General features: G+C 39.7%; 1 protein-coding gene across 1 annotated transcript in view; it reads right to left on the reverse strand.

Annotated features, from left to right (window-relative positions):
* Nau (myogenic-determination protein nautilus) overlaps positions 1-10688 on the reverse strand; it is a 57774-nt gene extending 47086 nt beyond the window's left edge. Inside the window, exons 1-3 of the mRNA XM_071771318.1 lie at positions 9199-10688; positions 6136-6454; positions 5153-5323 (exon numbers count right to left, since the gene is read on the reverse strand). Of these exons, the coding sequence (XP_071627419.1) occupies positions 5153-5323; positions 6136-6454; positions 9199-9473 (765 nt within the window). The 5' untranslated portion in view covers positions 9474-10688. The remainder of the gene's footprint in view (positions 1-5152; positions 5324-6135; positions 6455-9198) is intronic.
* Between the last annotated feature and the right edge of the window lie 7629 nt (positions 10689-18317).

Consider the following 18317-nt stretch of genomic DNA (forward strand, 5'->3'; position numbering starts at 1 on the left):
TGAATAAATTCCGGATAATCGCGCGGCCGGGAATACGAGGCGCGCTTAAGTGCGGAGATATTCTCGCCCGAGCGTGAGCCTCGGATTGCTTTGCGTTTTACCGGAAATCTCTGGAGACGTATGAGCGAGGAGGAACGCCAACGGATATCTCGCGGTGCTCGGCGAGGCGACTTTGACACCGGCGTGAAGCACCCGCTTGTCTCTATTCGTCACCGTGTATAATCGTAAACTCAGCGCTCGCAATTTATCGATTCCGCGCCGGAATGACAACAAATCACGCTTACGAACTTCTAACGCCCGCGAGTTTTGTCTCAGAGGTCGTTTGACTGTACACCGTACACAGTCACCAATTCTTTTTATATATCTTTTTTATATAAATAAGGTAAAAATTCTAAATTTTGCTCCCTTTTAGCTTCTTATTGTTTTCACGCGGCCAAATTGTCGAGTAAAGATAATAAGAATTTCGCACAAAAATTATATCAAGTTAAGAATTCAAGTTTCGCAACAAACGAAAGAAAAGGTTTCATCTTCTTTTTTATCGATTATCCTCCGGTGAGTAAAACCCCTGTCGCCAAGTGACCCGCTCGCGCCGTCGTGTGTCACATTTAATCTCTTATTTGCATCAAAATAATTCAATACGTTTCTCAAAGGGACTCAAAGGTCTAGACGGCAACGCAGTAATTATTGCATTCGATCTATATTAAACGCAATACCTCGGTGAATACTACCAGGCAACATTCCAGATAAATATATATACAGCCTACGTACGTGTACCCTTATCCCGTGAACTCATCGTGAACGTTGGAAAACAAACATTTTCCATAAGACATATTTTCGTAGCATATTTTTGTAGCATTCGGTTTCTGACAATAAACCTCTCGCTTATACAAAGGTCTGGCCTGATTACGGCAAAGTTGATAATAAATTATACAGATCTAAATTATTACTGTCACACAAAGACTCGAGTTCCGGCAACACTCACGTTCTCCTGGCCGTCATTTCATATTATATTATAACGTCAAACACGTCAGAAGATGATATTAAAATGATTTGTAATTCACAGTTAAATAGGTAATTTCGTGCCAATAAAATTATCATAATGCGACGAAGAATCCTTCAATCAGAAGGTTCATTGTATATCACACACAATATCGCTTCCAGCAATCGTTCCCTTCGGGTTTACGAACAATCAGACAAATGTAAAGAATTCGATGGACGTGTAAAAGAAGCGTAAAAGGATGATCAAAAAATAATAAAAAAAAATCGAGTAACCGAGGATGAGGACTATATGGGTGGAGAACAACGAAGCAGAGTTAGAAATCAAAGCTTAACAAGGAACCAGTCATTCCGATCGACATTGAAAGCTCGTTTTCCTCGTCAGTGGCTACCATCGGAGCATGGTCGGCGAATGCGCATCGGATGCATTCCGGGGGTGGGGTGCGAGGGTGCGGAATGAAGAGTTCGTGATCGGGAATCGCTTCCCGTTCTCCACGAGGAGAGAGAAAGTCGGCTACGTTCTTTCTCCCTTTCCTCTCTTTCTGTTTTTCTTCTCGCGCTCACGTATCGAGCAACGTGGCACGTTGGAATGCCAATCACCCATCCGGCCTGCGAATTCATTCTTCTTCCTCTCTTCCTTTCCTTATTTACCTCATTTACTCCCACGCTCTACGGGCGGCAATACACCCCGCTAAACACACCCCGCGCACATTTTATTCGGCCCCGTATCATCTGTTTGTCCTCGGCGTATCTATATGCGGCGTCGCGGCGGACTATTCTCGGAGTGAAAGCGATTCCTCTCGCACCGCTCACCGCCGCCGCGTGTTTCGAGAAACGCTCCGACATCCAGCATGATACGTTCTCCCGGCAGTGATATACATCCACCGTAGAAATCGAGGTAAAACGATGTCCGCTCGTAATCGAACGAAACAATAATCGAAAACGAAAAGTTCATCAATTTGCAGCAACACATATATGCAGACATGTGCAGACATCGATTTCTAACAGAAAAACAATCAACATTAATCTCTTTCTCTCTCCCTCATGCTTTTTTTTTCATTCAAACCAATTCTTTGATTCTAATAAATCTTAAAATAGATGTAAGTTGTAAGTAAAGATAATAAAAATTAACTCATCTTAAAACTTAATTTTTCATAATTAATTAAACATTTTTTGACAAAATCAAAAAGCAAATCAATAAATTTGTATTGGTTCGTGTAAAACTATGTTATACGAACCAATACATTACTAATTACAAATAATATGGAGCGTTTACACAGACAAACGTGACAAATTTCTGCGATTGCGAGTCACGAATCGCACATAATTAGCTTTAGACACGGCGCCGGCGTGCGTGTATTATCATTTCGAGGAAATTACTGCGATATCGCAGTACCAATCACGCTCACGCGTGTACATCGGAATCCCAACACGTTCTCGATATCTCCGAGTATTAATACATCGAACGAAAATCCCTCAGCGGCAATTCGCGTCGCTGCGTCGCTAGGGTCAAAGCAAGCTCGCCGTTGCAACAGCGAGCGAAGGGTCGGCAAGCAAGGGGGTCGACGAAAGCGCGAGACAAATTGAGCCCGGGCTTTGTAAGACGCGGCCTAGGCCGCGGAACGCGAGCTCGCCCGTCGTGTCGGACAGGGACAAGAGGATGCCCGGGGCGAAGGGGTCGAGGGCCCCCCGCGCTTCCGGTGCGTCGTAATAGCGCTGCACGAAACGGAGGGAAAAGGGATTCCTGAGCGAGCGCAGGAATTTCGCGGCAATCCCGTCGCAGCGACGCACCGCGCCGTCGCGTCCACGAAGATTCTCTTCTTCCCTGACTGGAGTGGAGGAAGGGGGCAAGGGAGATTATACAATGAAATATATTTCTCCGGTCTTTCGCGCGCGAACACGTCGTCGGCGCACCCTCGCTAAATATAAGCCCGCCACCTCGCACCGGCAAAGTCCCACAAATCACAATGCCGCACAAAAAACAACGCGGGGAAAGAAAAGATCTCCCGCGTCGGATCCATTAGGTCAACTCTTCCCTACCGCCCCTATATATCTCACCTTGCTGGAGAGAGAGAGAAAGAGAATTACGACAGACGATCGGGATCATTCTATAATACCACTCAAGATAACCATTTTAAGCGCCAAACGGATAAGCACGCCTGCTACCTCTCGAGGAAAATAAGCTCGCCAAAGTTCAATTGGATTCCACTCTCGTTGCCGATCACGCAGATCTATTTCTCTCCCTTGGGTGCAAGGCCAGATAATTTATACGATACCTACTCTGAACCGGATCCGATCGTTTAAACTTTTTCGCTTTTCGACCCAAATTGGAATACATATATTGAACAACAACACACACAACGGCACTTTATATTGAGACATACAAGATTCTCAAAACGAGTTAAGAACCTTGCAAAACTTAAAACGTTAAGAATTTTCATTTTTAAAGTTACTCATTGAATTCAGCAATCAAATTCATCGCGCGAGTTTTAAAATTAAATATATTTGTTACACTAATCGCATTTCATTATAATCAAGTATTTGTTACGATTTTCTTATTTCTCAGCGATAAAAATGTTTACGGAAATAATAAAATTCGTAACTGTGAGTAAATATGAAACGTACATCTGCAATAGATCGTAGCAGTGGATAAAGCTTGATCGATCGGATGTAACGCGTCGGGCAACGAGAATCCGATGAAAGAGAAATACAATTACATTCCAATTAACGTCTGAAATCGGAGTGGCTCCGAGACACCTATCCGCGATATATATCACTAACGATCGCTCAATGTAAAACTTAACGAACCCAGCAAAATGGAAACTTTCATTCGCAGATTTATCATTGGGATATACACTCGCTAACTCTACGTACGTAAACTCTGCGAAGGTATGAAAATATGATATCACGTCACGCTTGCGAATTGCGAAACTCTCTCTTACATGATAATTTATAATAGATAATAATAAATAAGTTGCTTTGATAAACATGAAATGATATTTTGCAAGTGCAACTCATGTGCGTAAAAATTGCTTTTTTTATGAAAGTGAACTAAGTGTATTCTCAAAGCCTTTTAAAAAGTTATATATTTAAATAGATTTTATAAACTTCTGTCCAACGAATTTATATATAATTGCAAACATATGATGTTACTAGTATATAACAAATTTTGTAAACTCTGAACACGGTAATAGCCACAATTAATTTGAGTACAACTTGAGTACAATTCAAATTAATCGTGGCTATTACCGTATTCAGAGTCTACAATGTTATATACTAGTGATATCATATGTTTGCAATTATATATAAATTCGTTGTACAGAATTTTATAAAATCTATTTAAATACATATAAATTTTTAAAAGGCTTTGAAAATAAAGTTAGGCCATTTTCGTTTAAAAAAAAAGCAATTGTTATGCACATGAGTTCCACTTGCATCGACATATTTTCGTTACGATAATCATCATAAACGACAGCGCGTCCTTTTGAGAGCGAGAAACTCGGGCATAACCCTTTTTACGCACACTGAAAAAAACGATGATACGAGCTTAATGGTGTCGCGGGTCAAAAACCATTAGAGCCAGTGGGTCGGGGGCGATGCACGTGTCAGACATGTGTGTGACTATGTGACTATGTAGACTGCAACGTTTAAAAAATGCATCTTGTTTTAAAGGTACTACTTTTTTTTATGAGAATCTTACTTTTTATCAGATAGAAACGTTAAATTAATTGTGAGGCAAATGTAAGTATAATTTTAATTTAGCTTATAATAAAATTAATATATGTATATATATTAAAATTTAATAATTATTTTATAAATTGTTCAACAAATTATCTTAACAATATTGTAAGGACCGTTAATTTTATTAAATTGCAATGAGAGCATCGTTATAAGTATCTCAAAATTAAATTGCTAACCTACTTTAAATCCACACATAGTTAAAATCTCCGAAACTAAATCGCAATTTTAACGTTAAAAATTAGAAGATTACCACGACTACTGTTGCCAAAGATTATCTTGAATTATTCCTTATAAATATTTAACATCAACTTTGATGTAAAATTTAAATTCAAAACACGGAGTTCTCTCTCCACTGAGATTAATCTCGTTACATGCCGATCTTATTAATTTCATCTATCGCACACGTAATACGTACTATGCTCTCAGCGGAAGGGTGATCCTGATGTCCGGAAGGCCTATTTCCTTGCAGCAGCGCCTCGAGACTCTCGATATACTCGATAGCGTTCCGCAATATCTCCACTTTCGGTAAACGTTGGTTGGGGTTGTTGCTCGTTCTCCTCTTGAGCACCTCAAAGGCCTCGTTGACCTGTAATAGAAATTACATAATTAACCACACGCGTCGCCGACTGCACGAATAATACACACGGCAATACAGCGCGCGTTCAAGAGGGAGGGAGTCGTGAAAAATAATATCGTGTTTATCCGTCAGCAGAATTTCTTAAAACTGCCGAATACGCGAAACATCCGACACAAAATATTCATTTTATTATGTGTGAAAAGTTCGTTGTGTATATGTCGCATTTTTACTTTACTCAACTCTTCTTCATATTGCGTATGCAGACACGCGGGCATCGGATTTCAAACGACTCTCAACAAGATTTAACACTTAGGCCCATCCTCGAAACGTTATTCGTCATTCGAATCGTCCAAAGCGGCGCGGCGCTTAGTCGACGATCACTTCGTGTACGCAGATGTTTTCCTTCCGTCAGCGCGTTCTCTTTGAGGTTGTTTACTTCAAAAACACGATTCGTGCATGATGTGCTTTAAGTAATTATAAGCAGACTGGCCAAAACAGCAACGTGTATATTCAGTAAACAAAAAATGCGATTTAAATGCACGTCACGACTGATTTCCCCCCCCCCCCCATTTCGAACGCAACATATACGTTTTTCGAAAAAAACACGGTGAAAACCTACGTATTATCAGAGAAAAAAGAAAAAAAGATTTAGCAAATTGCTTTTCGAATTGAACTTATTAAATTGGCACGCCGCCATTGTATTCGGCACGTTATCAGTCCTTTATAAAACCACGAAATGAAGAACACGCGTGTCGTTCCTGGGATACGAGACATCTACGAAATGTGTGAAGCATGTGGCCTTAGAGGGTTAAGAGCCTGACCTTTCTCAAGCGCCGTCTCTCGCGCAAGGTGGCGGCTTTCCTTCGATCGACGGTGACCGTCTTCTTCTTGCAGGCTTTGCAGGCCCACAGAAGACACCTGCGCGGCCCATGCGGCGAGCCGGCATCCAAAACATGGGGATGGGGCACATGCTCGATCGACTCGCCCTCGTTCGCTTCGCTCGTCTCGTTGGTCTCGTTGGTCTCGTTGATCTCGTTAGCTTCGTCGGCGTCCGCGGAGCCGGACTCGAGGTCGGCCGAAGCGTCCGCCGATATCACTGACGAGGCGTCATCCGAATCGAGAGTGTACCGAGACTGCGACCTGAGAAAATCACGAATCTCTCTATATCTGACTAAATTACTGCCGGAAGAACGTGTTAAAAACAAGCAATCCTCATTTTTTATTGCCCCCCACTGAGGCATTATTATTACTGTTTATCTCAGAATAAATTTAATTGTTGGATTATTTGTTATTTGATTAGCACATCGCAAAATATTATACGGAGATATTCAATTTTCGACAAAACGGTGCTTATCCTCGCACGTATATGTATATACATACCGCGACATAAACTTCATTTCGCGGGAGACGCTGTTGCGGCGCCTCGCGCTGAACGTGAAAGCCGCGCTGACTTACCGGACGCTGAAAGGCCCGGCATAGGTATTTAGTGAACGAATTCGCAGATTCTTGCCTTAATTATCCTTTAATTATCGCCGGCAGTTAATGACGGACGCAGGCGCGTCGGTCCGTCAGGAGGCGGTTTCCGCGATTGGACACGTTCCAGGTGGTCCCGCCGAGAATGTATATTTCCTCGCCGCGAGAAGACGCCTCTCGTCTCGAGGGGAACGGTTGTATAAAGGCGAAACGCGAAGTGAACGAAGTGAAAATGATTTAATACGCGGTAAAGCCGTCATCAAGTCTTCATTGGAGATAATAACTCCCGTCTGTGGCTCGATTCGATCATGCGACAACTATAAACGTGTCGATCTCATTTAAACTGCATCGCAAAATATAAGAGTAAAAAAAAAGCAAAAAACCAACGGCAAAAAAATTCAAACAAACTTGTTAGATAAGATGACACAAAATTGTAACAATTATTTTCGACTTTTAATTATCGTGAAGATATTATCTTTCTACATGTTTTCGAAAATGTATATTAATTAAATATTTGAAGAACTTTTTATAGTCGATTTCATTAATTTTTAATGAGAGTAATTATGTCACAGCAGAGGAAAAGAGAGTGAGAGGAAGGGGAGGGAGGAAGGAATAGAGAGAGGGAAAGAGGGATAATACTATATAAAGAAATATATTTCTGCATGCCAAACATATGCGAATACGAATTAAAATTCGCTATGGAACCAAGGTATATACCGTTATGCTAATGCTATAATACTGATTCATAAAAGCGACATACCTATTGCAGCTCTACGCTTTGACAGTAAAACAGTGTTGAATAAATCTGATTTGGCCACGCCAAATCCAATAATGTCCCGATACTACAAAGGTAAAAGCCAAGAGAAGAGAAATGCATAAAAGATTGATCCTAGTACGCGATACAAAATGTAATAATCTGTAAAAAGGGCTGTATTTATACATAAATATGAACTAAAAAATAAGACTACCAACCTCATTTAATCATTTTATTAGGATAATTTAAAAGAAATTTAAAAAAGGATTTTGTATTATAAATATATGTATTTTTGTTGTATTATTGTGCTTAGTTCAACAAGGCATTCTTTTACACACATATAATTTTAAGCTACGATAGCATCAGAATAATGAATAAGAAATAATAGAACAATGGCAAGTAGTAAATAAGATTCCAATGATGATTGATTCCAATCACATCACATGTCGAATGTCGCAAGGAAAACGATAAGAGGAATGAGGAAAATAGACAAGTCTTGAAGGGATGATCAATCTTGTCATATGACGCAATGAAGATAATTAGTCATATTTTCGAGGGTATCCATCAGAGTAACTGAAGTTTTCAAACGCTAATTCATCAAATGTCATGTTCTTCTTACAAAAATCCAATACTTCAGGAAGAATAAAAGTATTTTTCAATTTTTCCGACGATATATTGTGGACAATTTTATTCTAGAGAAATGCGATATAACTGCACTTAACTCTAACATTCCCTCCCCCCCCCAAATGTTATAATATCAATTTTTTCAATCCTTAATCTAATAACATGGAATACCTACATATGCAAATATGTCTGATTTACCCTATCGTCTTGAACTATAAAAATAATTCTTGTTTGTAATTTTAACTTAAAAACATGTCAAATAAAATGTGCAATACTGTAAGAAAGACAAGAAAAAGAAACAAACGACAGATAAAAAATTCCGAAGAGAATCCTGGTTATTATTGGTGAATTAAATTTCTAACAAAGTGTATATATTTTAACAGAACAATACAATTCAGAAATGTTCTTCGCAGAATATATACTCGAATGTATGTGATGGCATTGTGGAACCGTATTTCATTGTCTTCGTGTGCTACAATTATTTCCGAAGTTACGCTTACATTTTATGAAACAACTAATACAGAGGCGGACGGAAACAAGAAGAGAGAGACAAGCAAGATGCTATAAAGTTATGATGCACTGACAGAAACGGAAACCGGAACACCGAAGAAACAAACCGAGTTAATCCTTAATAAGAATAACAGAGGTTTATATAGTGTTCGTAATTATAAAATATTATATACATATACATATAAAGACATATTTTTTTCAAAACTAATTAATTAAGCTTATTTAAATAAAATATAATATCAAATTTACGTGAATGTTTGTTAAAACTAGATTAATGGAATGTTTCGCAAAAAAACCTATAAATTGTCTTTAGCCATTTTTTTTATACCACAATTACTTGATCAATAGTATTATATAAAGAATATAATAATATTGATATGCATGAAATCATATTATAAGATTTGTTGTAGCAAAATTTTATTCAAAATGTCCTTATATTGTTTCATTAATAGGCTGCAGTTACAGTGGCCTAATTTTAAGCCTACCGAACAATACTAAAAATGTAACCTGGATAACAGCTCACCTAATTCGGTCGTTGCGATAATTCAACGAACCGGCTGACGCCAAAACGTTGTTAGCGCCGATAATCCTTGCGCGGTCGTCCGTGTCCCTTCTGGTGACGTATCCCTGCAGATACTCGGATTCAGTCGGCGTGTAGACGCGCCGATATCGATGAGAATGATGAGGATGATGATGGTGGTGATGATGGTGATGCAAATGGTGACGGTAACCGTCGTAGGCCGATCTCGTGACCGCTTCGTAGGCGTAAGGCACCGTATCCGTCACGAAGGTCATCATCTCACGCGATCCGCGTCGTCGAAGAAAGCGCGCGACGTCACGTACCGGTCACTGTGCTCGATCTCTTGAGGCAGCCCTCGAAGCACACCGATCCGTCCACGTGTTCACCCTCGAACACATCACGGACGAGACTGACGGAAACGATGCGAAATCACGCGTAGTTTAATTCAATTTTTCTCTGAGTGACATCACCTGCGTCTTGATCATCACTCGTCTGATTTCCTCAACTGTACTTCAACTATTGGAAAAAGATTTGATGTGGATAGAAATTGGCTGAGCGAAGGTATCTAAGCAGATATGATCTTTCGAGGTGACAGTCCGGGTTGTAACGTAATCAAAAGTTAGCTGATTTGAAGACAAAGATGACCGACGCTGAAGGTCGTTTCACCTGTCGTAAAATCGCGACAGCGCTTCTTCTCTCTGCTTTCGCTTGCCGCGATGGCGGCTAATTTGCTTTTCTCTTTTTCTTTCTAGAAGGAATGATGAATCACTAATTCCGGTGAGGACACGAACGCATTCAATGGTTGATATTAACTCCTCCTTTAACTTCTTCGTTAACTTTGCTGAGTCCAATGCACTTGGCCAATTCCGTCCAAAGTGCGGGATTTTCCGCTCTGATTCGCTAAAACCACTAAGATTCCACCTTCGCGCGTCGCTCGTTATTCTCAATTCACTCCTCTGTTCGCTGTTTTTCGACCATGCGGCGATCTTTGCATATTCTGCCCGACGCAGCTCAGACTATGCGGTCATGAATCGAGATAAAAGGCCGATTCTCGCGAGAAGAACGGAAATACTTTATGGATCTTACGAGACACAAGAGTCAAAACGCTTCGCGTCGATCGATTGCGCGCGTAATTCGAGATGTACGGCGCAAACGCACTTTCGTCTCGTGATCTATATTCTATAAAGATCGCATAAGAACGGCGAGCCGCACTCTTCAACCACCGAAAAGATGTATTCCGAGAAAGATCACGCTATATCCCGATGTCGCGAGTGTCTCGTGGAAGATTTTTGCCGGCGGAGAGAAAACTTCCGGCGGTTATCCGACCGATCGCCGTACCAGACGCGGACAGATCCGAAAACCTCGTAGTCGGAGATCAGAGTGAAGACTTGGGCATCCTCCTGGTAGTTATCGGTCCCTCCGCCACATGGCATCTCTTGACGCGCGCGAGCGCGTGTCGTTAAACTCGCTCGGTCGCTCGGGCAAGCACACTCGCTCGCGTAGGAGACGCGTCGAGATTATTTTACGCGTTACATGTACGTCGTCGACGGTCACACCCAGGCTGACTATTTTTAAGGACGCCCAGCCAATCACGACCGGGGAAAATCGCCTTCGAACCCGGTGTCGCTCCGCCTCTGTGCTGTCATAGATGCACAAGTTTGGCAGGGACTCATCACGGGGTGTGGTTTAATCATTAATGAGAGTTAGATTCGTCGTCGGACGGGGGCTTTCAGCCGCAGCAAAATCACCGACGAACGGCGTCGGCTATTACGCGCGAGCCTGGGGTTTAAATCAACGTTGGTAGCACGGTGGTCCGAAAGCATAACAACCCGGACGAAGTGCTAATCGACTAAGGACTGCTATCACGAACATTAGTTGCGGTTAACTGAGATTTAAACGTTTCTCCGTTTCCCTTCCTTCTAGCCTCCTCTGGAGGAAGACGGTTGATCGTCTATCGTGTTAACATTAACTAATGTTTCTGATAGGAACCCTATATCATTCAGACATTTCTTTAGCAATAAAATTCAACATTGATTTATTATTAGAATATAGATAGATAACTCTTTTGAATTATTCCAAGTACCCTAACAGACAGCACCTAACGTTTGATAATAAAATAAAAACAGATGTGCAAATGTCATGAGTTTTCTTTATAATTATTATTGATATTATGATGTCTTTACAAGCCTTAAAATGAAGAAATAGTGGTAAAAAAGGCTCAATTTAAAGAAATCTTACACCTTGATTCATTGCATTGAATTATTGCCAGATAATATAAACATAAAGTGCTTTGAGAAGAACATATACCCCCGCCTAATTTTTAACATTTCGATAAATCGTAAGCTAAAACATTTCGATTCATCTCATAATTAATTACAAAATTCAATCTTTGATCGTTTTCTAATTTAACTGCGTCAATTGTATACGTATATACATATTTCATCCGACAATAGTTTCTGCGGATATTGCGGCTCGCCAGCAGTTTCTGGTACGTTCCAGCGTAGGATTTGAAAATGCTTAACTGAAACGTAACAGTTTATAGTCAGACACTAGCAAAAAGAAAAATTGTTCATTACAGCGGACCATGGTTTTTGACAGATATTCCAATACGCGCCCGATAGTCGATCCGATTTGCGGTCTGACTGAAAAGAGCGCGCGCGCGCGCGAAAGAGAGAGAGAGAGAGAGAGAGAGAGAGAGAAAGAGAGAGAGAGAAACCTATAGTCCGTGGAACTGCACATATAGGGCGCCTATATAGATAGCCGCCGATTCGCCGGCTAGTTACGCAGATACGTAAACTTTATGTAAATCTAGCGGCGTCTGTCACATTTTATGCTCCGCGCTTTCACGGAATTAAAATAGATTATTGAGCGTCGAATAAAAGCTAAAATTACCCTGGCAGCGATCCAGACGCACGGAGATAGAAAACGGGGTGAAGTTTCAGCCTACCGAACATCGGTTCCGTCGAATACCGATCGCCCCTACGATCTGCACTCACGCGTGTCCACGCGAAAACGGTGGCGTTAAACGGCGGCGATCACGTTTTCCTCGACGGACCAACGATCGAACATCAGAAATCATAAGTCACGTCCCGCGTAAACGTATTCAGAATCCTACGGCATGCAGCGCACTATGTGCCGATTATAGGAAAACAAAAACAGTTCACGAGAACAAACTCCGATTAATCGGTGTTCCAGAGACCCGGGTTTATTGACCTTTTACAATCCTACATATGTCGAGTTTGAATTGACACGATACTTCTGGTCTTTTGCATAGTTTTCCAAAGAATTGAAATGGTTCACAATTATAATCAACAAATTACATTTTTTAATATTACACAAAAAATAAATAAATAATTATTATTGTTTCTAATTTATTGTTTATTATTTAATAAAAATAAATAAATAATAAAAATTCTTTTATTTCTTCTATTATATTTTTCTTTCTTATCATCTTTTCTATTATTTTTGTATTGAATCAATTTCAAAATATATAATGAAATACTTACTATTCTTCGCTCATTTATAAAACAATAAATGAGAAAAATAAATGGCTCATCAAGCATGATGAAATAAAAGATGATTTAATGACAATATGTTACGTACGTATTTTTATGTATTATGTAATTGTCAATTCTGGAACCGATGTTAAATGGGATTATCTCGCTTTTGCAGCGAAGCAACGGTTGAATACTGAATCATGAGACGTCACTTGTCCAAACACACACGTTCGGAATCACTGTCCAGCATTTAATATGCTGGTCGCTCAGATTACAGGAGAATGGGCAGCGGTTCCGAATAAACGGTATTCGAGGAATATCCACGTTTATTGAGTATATATAAATTTAATAGCGACGATACTTATGTATTGTCGGTAACTAATCCTCAAATATAAGAAAGGATCCTTTGAAAATGAACAAGAAGATAAGGTTTCGTTATTTGCATACGTGTAATTTTATTAACTTTATTAGAAGAAATTAAAAGCTGTTAATCAATTTATAATCAGGTTATATAATTCAGTTGGTTGCTAATCGGTTCTAGGATTAAATATCAAGTTTTAGAGAGAAATTGCCAATAATTCCTATCTAAAGCCTCGTTCTGGAAAAATGCATCAAAGCGCATTATCGGGCATTGTTAATAAGGAACGCTTCGAAAGGAAACTAACGCCAATATATACATATATAGCCATCACGGCACCTATATCCGCGATACGGACTTTTATTAAAATCCCATCCGCACAATTCCGTGACCCTGGGTACCTCTTGTCAGAAGAGACAAAGCCAATTATCGTTGAAAGCGGTTATTATCGGACGACGTTAGAAATCTCCGAGAGATGAGAGTATGAGCTTTCATACCCGCCCGTAGACGATGCCGTGTACATCGCGGGTGTAAAAACGCGCCCTTGCGACTCTCCGGCTCTTCGAATCTCGCAAACAACCCGGTGAGAAGCAGAGGCTCGGACTTCATTTCTCATTCGCTGTCGCAGCATCCGGTGGTACCTACATACCCGAAGACACCCACGTAAACTCCCGCATTCCCGCATACTGTACAGGAGATGCACGCACACGCGCGCGCGCGCCCGTCGGCACATATGGATATGTAAACACGAATATATACACATACACAGGTACGTAGAGACGATGACAAGTGCACGCGTGTGCGCGCGCGCACTCGCAAGCACGGGGTAGTCCTCCCTTTTGCACCACGTCGTGGAACCTCGGCACGGCTTCGGATGTGCTCGTCTCGCCAGGGTCGAGAGGAGGAGAGAGCAAGAGGATCGCAAGGGGCAAAGAGTACAAACCTCGAGGAGCGAGACGCAAAACGGGTCACTCTCGCCTCCTTTCAGGATTCGGCTGGCTGGGATACCTACATCTGCCAAAGTTCACGGGAGGGCAATGCCTCGCCCACTTTTACGAGAGCATCACCGGAACTATGTCTTAACCCTTTAACGCCAAGCACCCCACCTCCTTGCTCTCGGATTTTTGTTTTTCGAATCAGTTTTCTAGCATCTTTAAAAACTTAAGAGAGTAAATGAAAAAAAGTCGGAAAATTCTTGTTAGTAAATGGAAGATCAGAAAAGTTAGAAATTCTGGAAGCTTAAAAAGTTGGAATTTTTTTCCCTGAAAAGCTTTTTTCTCTAATGCCACTCGAAACGACCGTACAGAAAAAATTAGGGTTACTAAAATTTTCAAAGCACTTCTCCAAACGTATAACAATTCTCTTGTTTTAAACGTTCTTGCTAAATTTTTGCTCGATATCGGGAAATTACATTTTACATACTTAATGACTTCTCTTGCTCAATCAATCTCTCATTTTTCTTACTAAGAAACCTTAAAATAATCGGCTGCTTTCTCAGGATTCCTTTTCACAATTTTAATGCAAGACCAACTTCTTGCATTTCGATCTGCACATTTAAAAAATCCGTAATTTTTCCAATTAACTTAGAATTCCAAATTTGCTTGGAAATCTGGAATCAACGGCTTGAGAAACAACGGAGAAAGGTCCGTTGAGAAAATCGAGCGTAATGAAAAATATGTACTAACAGGCTGCCTCGGCAGCCAAAGCTCCGATGTCCTTTCGCGCTGCGGCGTCGCGCGTCGCGCGTAGTTTCGGTGTAATCCGATGTGACTTCATCAGCCGTCTTGAATTCTCTTCGACGTGTATCGGCCGGAGTGTTGCCTGGATGCCTTGGATGGTTTCAACGTCGAAGGACGTTACGACGATGCGACGGGTCGACGCGACGTCGCACAGATCTCTCCCGACTACCATCAAGAATAATCACGCAAGCGCCCGCTCTCTCCTCCTCTCTCTCTCTCTCTCTCTCTCTCTCTCTCTCTCTCTCTCTCTCCTCTCTCTCTCTCTCTCTCTCTCTCTCTCTCTCTCTCTCTCTCTCTCTCTCTCTCTCTCTCTCTCTCTCTCTCTCTCTCTCTCTCTCTCTCTCTCTCTCTCTCTCTCTCTCTCTCTCTCTCTCTCTCTCTCTCTCTTCTCTCTCTCTCTCTTCCCCCCCTCTCCCCCTCACCCCGTCGATCAAGATAATTGCGATGTTAACTCGCAATTGACTATTAAATAGTTGTCTTTATACACAGAATAATTCTTCTTAACAGGAGCGACGAATAACAAACCACGGGCATCCATAGAGCGGCCGAAATAGAATGACGAATGGGAAAAACGATTTGTCATCCCCCACCGAAATCAAATAAGTCGAGAGACATCGAATCGTAAAATGTTACAACAAATAAAAGACTCGGGAAAATGACAAAGAGAAGCGAAACAATTCTGACTGTCGCTTTTATAGTAGATTAATTGATAATATTAGTCATCGATATATTCAGCGAACAGTAAATATAAAAGAATATCTCTCATTTAATCGATAACCAGGAATGTAGGGTGGATTTCACCTCAGCTTTTCTCATATGCTAGTTTTCCTACAAGCAATCTGAAATTGTATGCTGTTAATAAACTATTTTCAAATTAATTTTTTGGCGCAGTTGAGAATATCAAGATATAATCAAAATTTTATGTTCGTGCACTTATATTCTACTATTAGAGTATAGGAAATGTCCTACGTTTCAAGCTGCACGATTATAGGAACATGTCTCGGATTTAGGTTAATCCAATTTGCATTTTTCAAGAGTTTTAATATTAATAAAAAGTGCGAAATTACTTACAATTAGTATTAAAATTCAATTCACGATATTCATAAGCAGAGATCTATTTTGTCAAAAGCTCTAAATATTATCTAGATTTTATTTACCCAGAATGTTATAATAATTACGCGAGAGTGCTCCTTCTAATCAGAATAATTTTAACGTTTAATCTCGAGGTATGTACACGTACAGCTTTATAGTAGTAAATAATTTGAATGTTTTATTTATAATCGTGCGAAGTTTTTTACATCCAGAATTTGTTATATCACTTAATATAAAATGTAATTAAATAGTTGATAATATACTTTTTGGAATTATTTTTTATAATTATAAAATAAATTCCGAAAATCAGAGCATTCCGATTAAGTTTACAAAACATAATATTAAAATAATATCACGTTACAAAATGTTTAACATTATTAAATATATATAATTTTTAAAAAATACAATTTTACACACAAATAATCCATATTTTATAAAAGCATATTTGTGCAAGGCAAATAAGAATTTAATTATATTTATATTCATACGACAAATGTCAACAAAATAAAGATTTACGTTCTAAAAATTCCCAATTTATTTTAATCAATCGCTTCATTTAAGTGAAAATACTCTAACAAAAAAATTAGGATGTTATATATATAGTTATATATCATGTGGCAACACAAAACTTTTGTTCGCTCGAAGCTCCATTTGTTTGGATTTCGGATTCTATACGTCGTCATTGACGCGTAGATAATTCCTCTCTTTCTCCTTTCTCTCTCTTCTACTTCTCTCCATCCCAAACAAGCTTAATCTATCACATCACGCATACACGTCGCACGGGTTTTACGTGTTTAGGCGCTTCTATCCGCTTTTAAAATAGAAACATATTGAATCTGTTAGTTTTAAGTTCAACATAATTTTGTATCGTCTATCTTTAGTTAGTTTCAGTTTCTAAATTTTGTTTCTCTCGCCTTTATTTCCCCCGATGAAACCTCTCATGATTGATTCACAGAGTCAACGTTTTACATTAAGATCCATTGACTTATTGAATGTCACGTAGAGTATAATACGACATAATTTCGCGAGAGACATTTAAAATATCTCTTTTATTAAAATTTTTATATTTAAAATATTTACTCATCAATATACATATATTAGTATGTAGACAAATTTTACCACTTTTTGCATTAGATTTATCCAAAGTGTAAATGGTGCAATATTTCTAGTTATATTTGTTATTTATTTATGATCGATTTAGATATAACGTGCGGATACAACCTGCAAGATATTCAACGTATATTTCCTTATTTGTATACATTTCATCGCAGTTTCCTCGTTTCTGGTGTCACTCGCTCACTCATAGATGATGTAGGTATATCGGAAATCCTTACATATACAGAGCATGCAGAGCAACTTTATAATTTATGAGTAACGAGAAAATTGCTTTCTCGGAAAAGCTATCCGAATCGTGGCAAACTACGACGATCCGTCTTGTTAGTCTCATTTGCATAAGGCGGCTGCATCATTTTCCGGCAGTCGGAAAGAGCTTTTATTGTCGCCTGTACTTAAATGCCGACATCGATATAGCGGTATTGCCGAACGTGTCCGCGTTCCATTAGGCTTTACAACTTTCGAGCCATAAAACCGAGAGAAACGTTCCCGTCGGCTGAGAAAAGGGCGACAGCTGATCGGCGGAGTGCCGGGTGCGTGTACCCTCACCGTTCGGTCCCCTGAAATGCATCGCACGTCTTGGGCAGAACGCACGTTTAATCCTACTGGGGATATCCAGGATATTGTCTCTGAGGGTCAGAGAAAAAATCTTTGTCTCACCCGTACGTGCCTCAGCGCCTGTACAATATTTCGTAAAACGGAAGACGTCCCATCCGGCGAGGAAAAGTTTGCATAAGGGCGGGCAACGAGAAGTCTAATAACAGATTAGAGATTTTTCTGGCTTGACACGCCGATCTTACGTATTAGGATTTTTATTTGTATCGCCACGAGGTCGCGCCTCCCTTCTAAGGGAGGAACTTAAGACTCAGATATCATCCCCTTCTATTAACATATATTTATAGAACTCGTAGAGGGAGCAAAAATACAGCAGCAAAGACATTTTTCCAGCGCAAAAATCAAGCGAATAAAACTTAAAATTAATCATAAATTAAATCATAGATTTGTTTGACTTGATTTGTTTTAATCTGAAACATCGATCTCGAAAAACTTTCGTTTATATGACTATGAATAGCACTTTTTTGAAAGAATAAAAGCCAAATATCCTTTATTCTTAATTATAAAACTAATATGTGTAGGATATGAGAAAAGCGTGTTAAATAACAAGCTGGAATAATAAAATCAGTTTTACTAACAATAAGTTCTATCATTACAATGCAAGAGAACAAAGCTAATAAATTGTATTATAATTAACTGAAGATTATGCACGATTGATATTATGCGGGTCTTCATCTACTTTACTCTTCTATTAAAATATAAAACAAG

The sequence above is a fragment of the Temnothorax longispinosus genome, chromosome 2 (assembly GCF_030848805.1).
Source record: "Temnothorax longispinosus isolate EJ_2023e chromosome 2, Tlon_JGU_v1, whole genome shotgun sequence".
Classification (NCBI taxonomy): domain Eukaryota; kingdom Metazoa; phylum Arthropoda; class Insecta; order Hymenoptera; family Formicidae; genus Temnothorax; species Temnothorax longispinosus.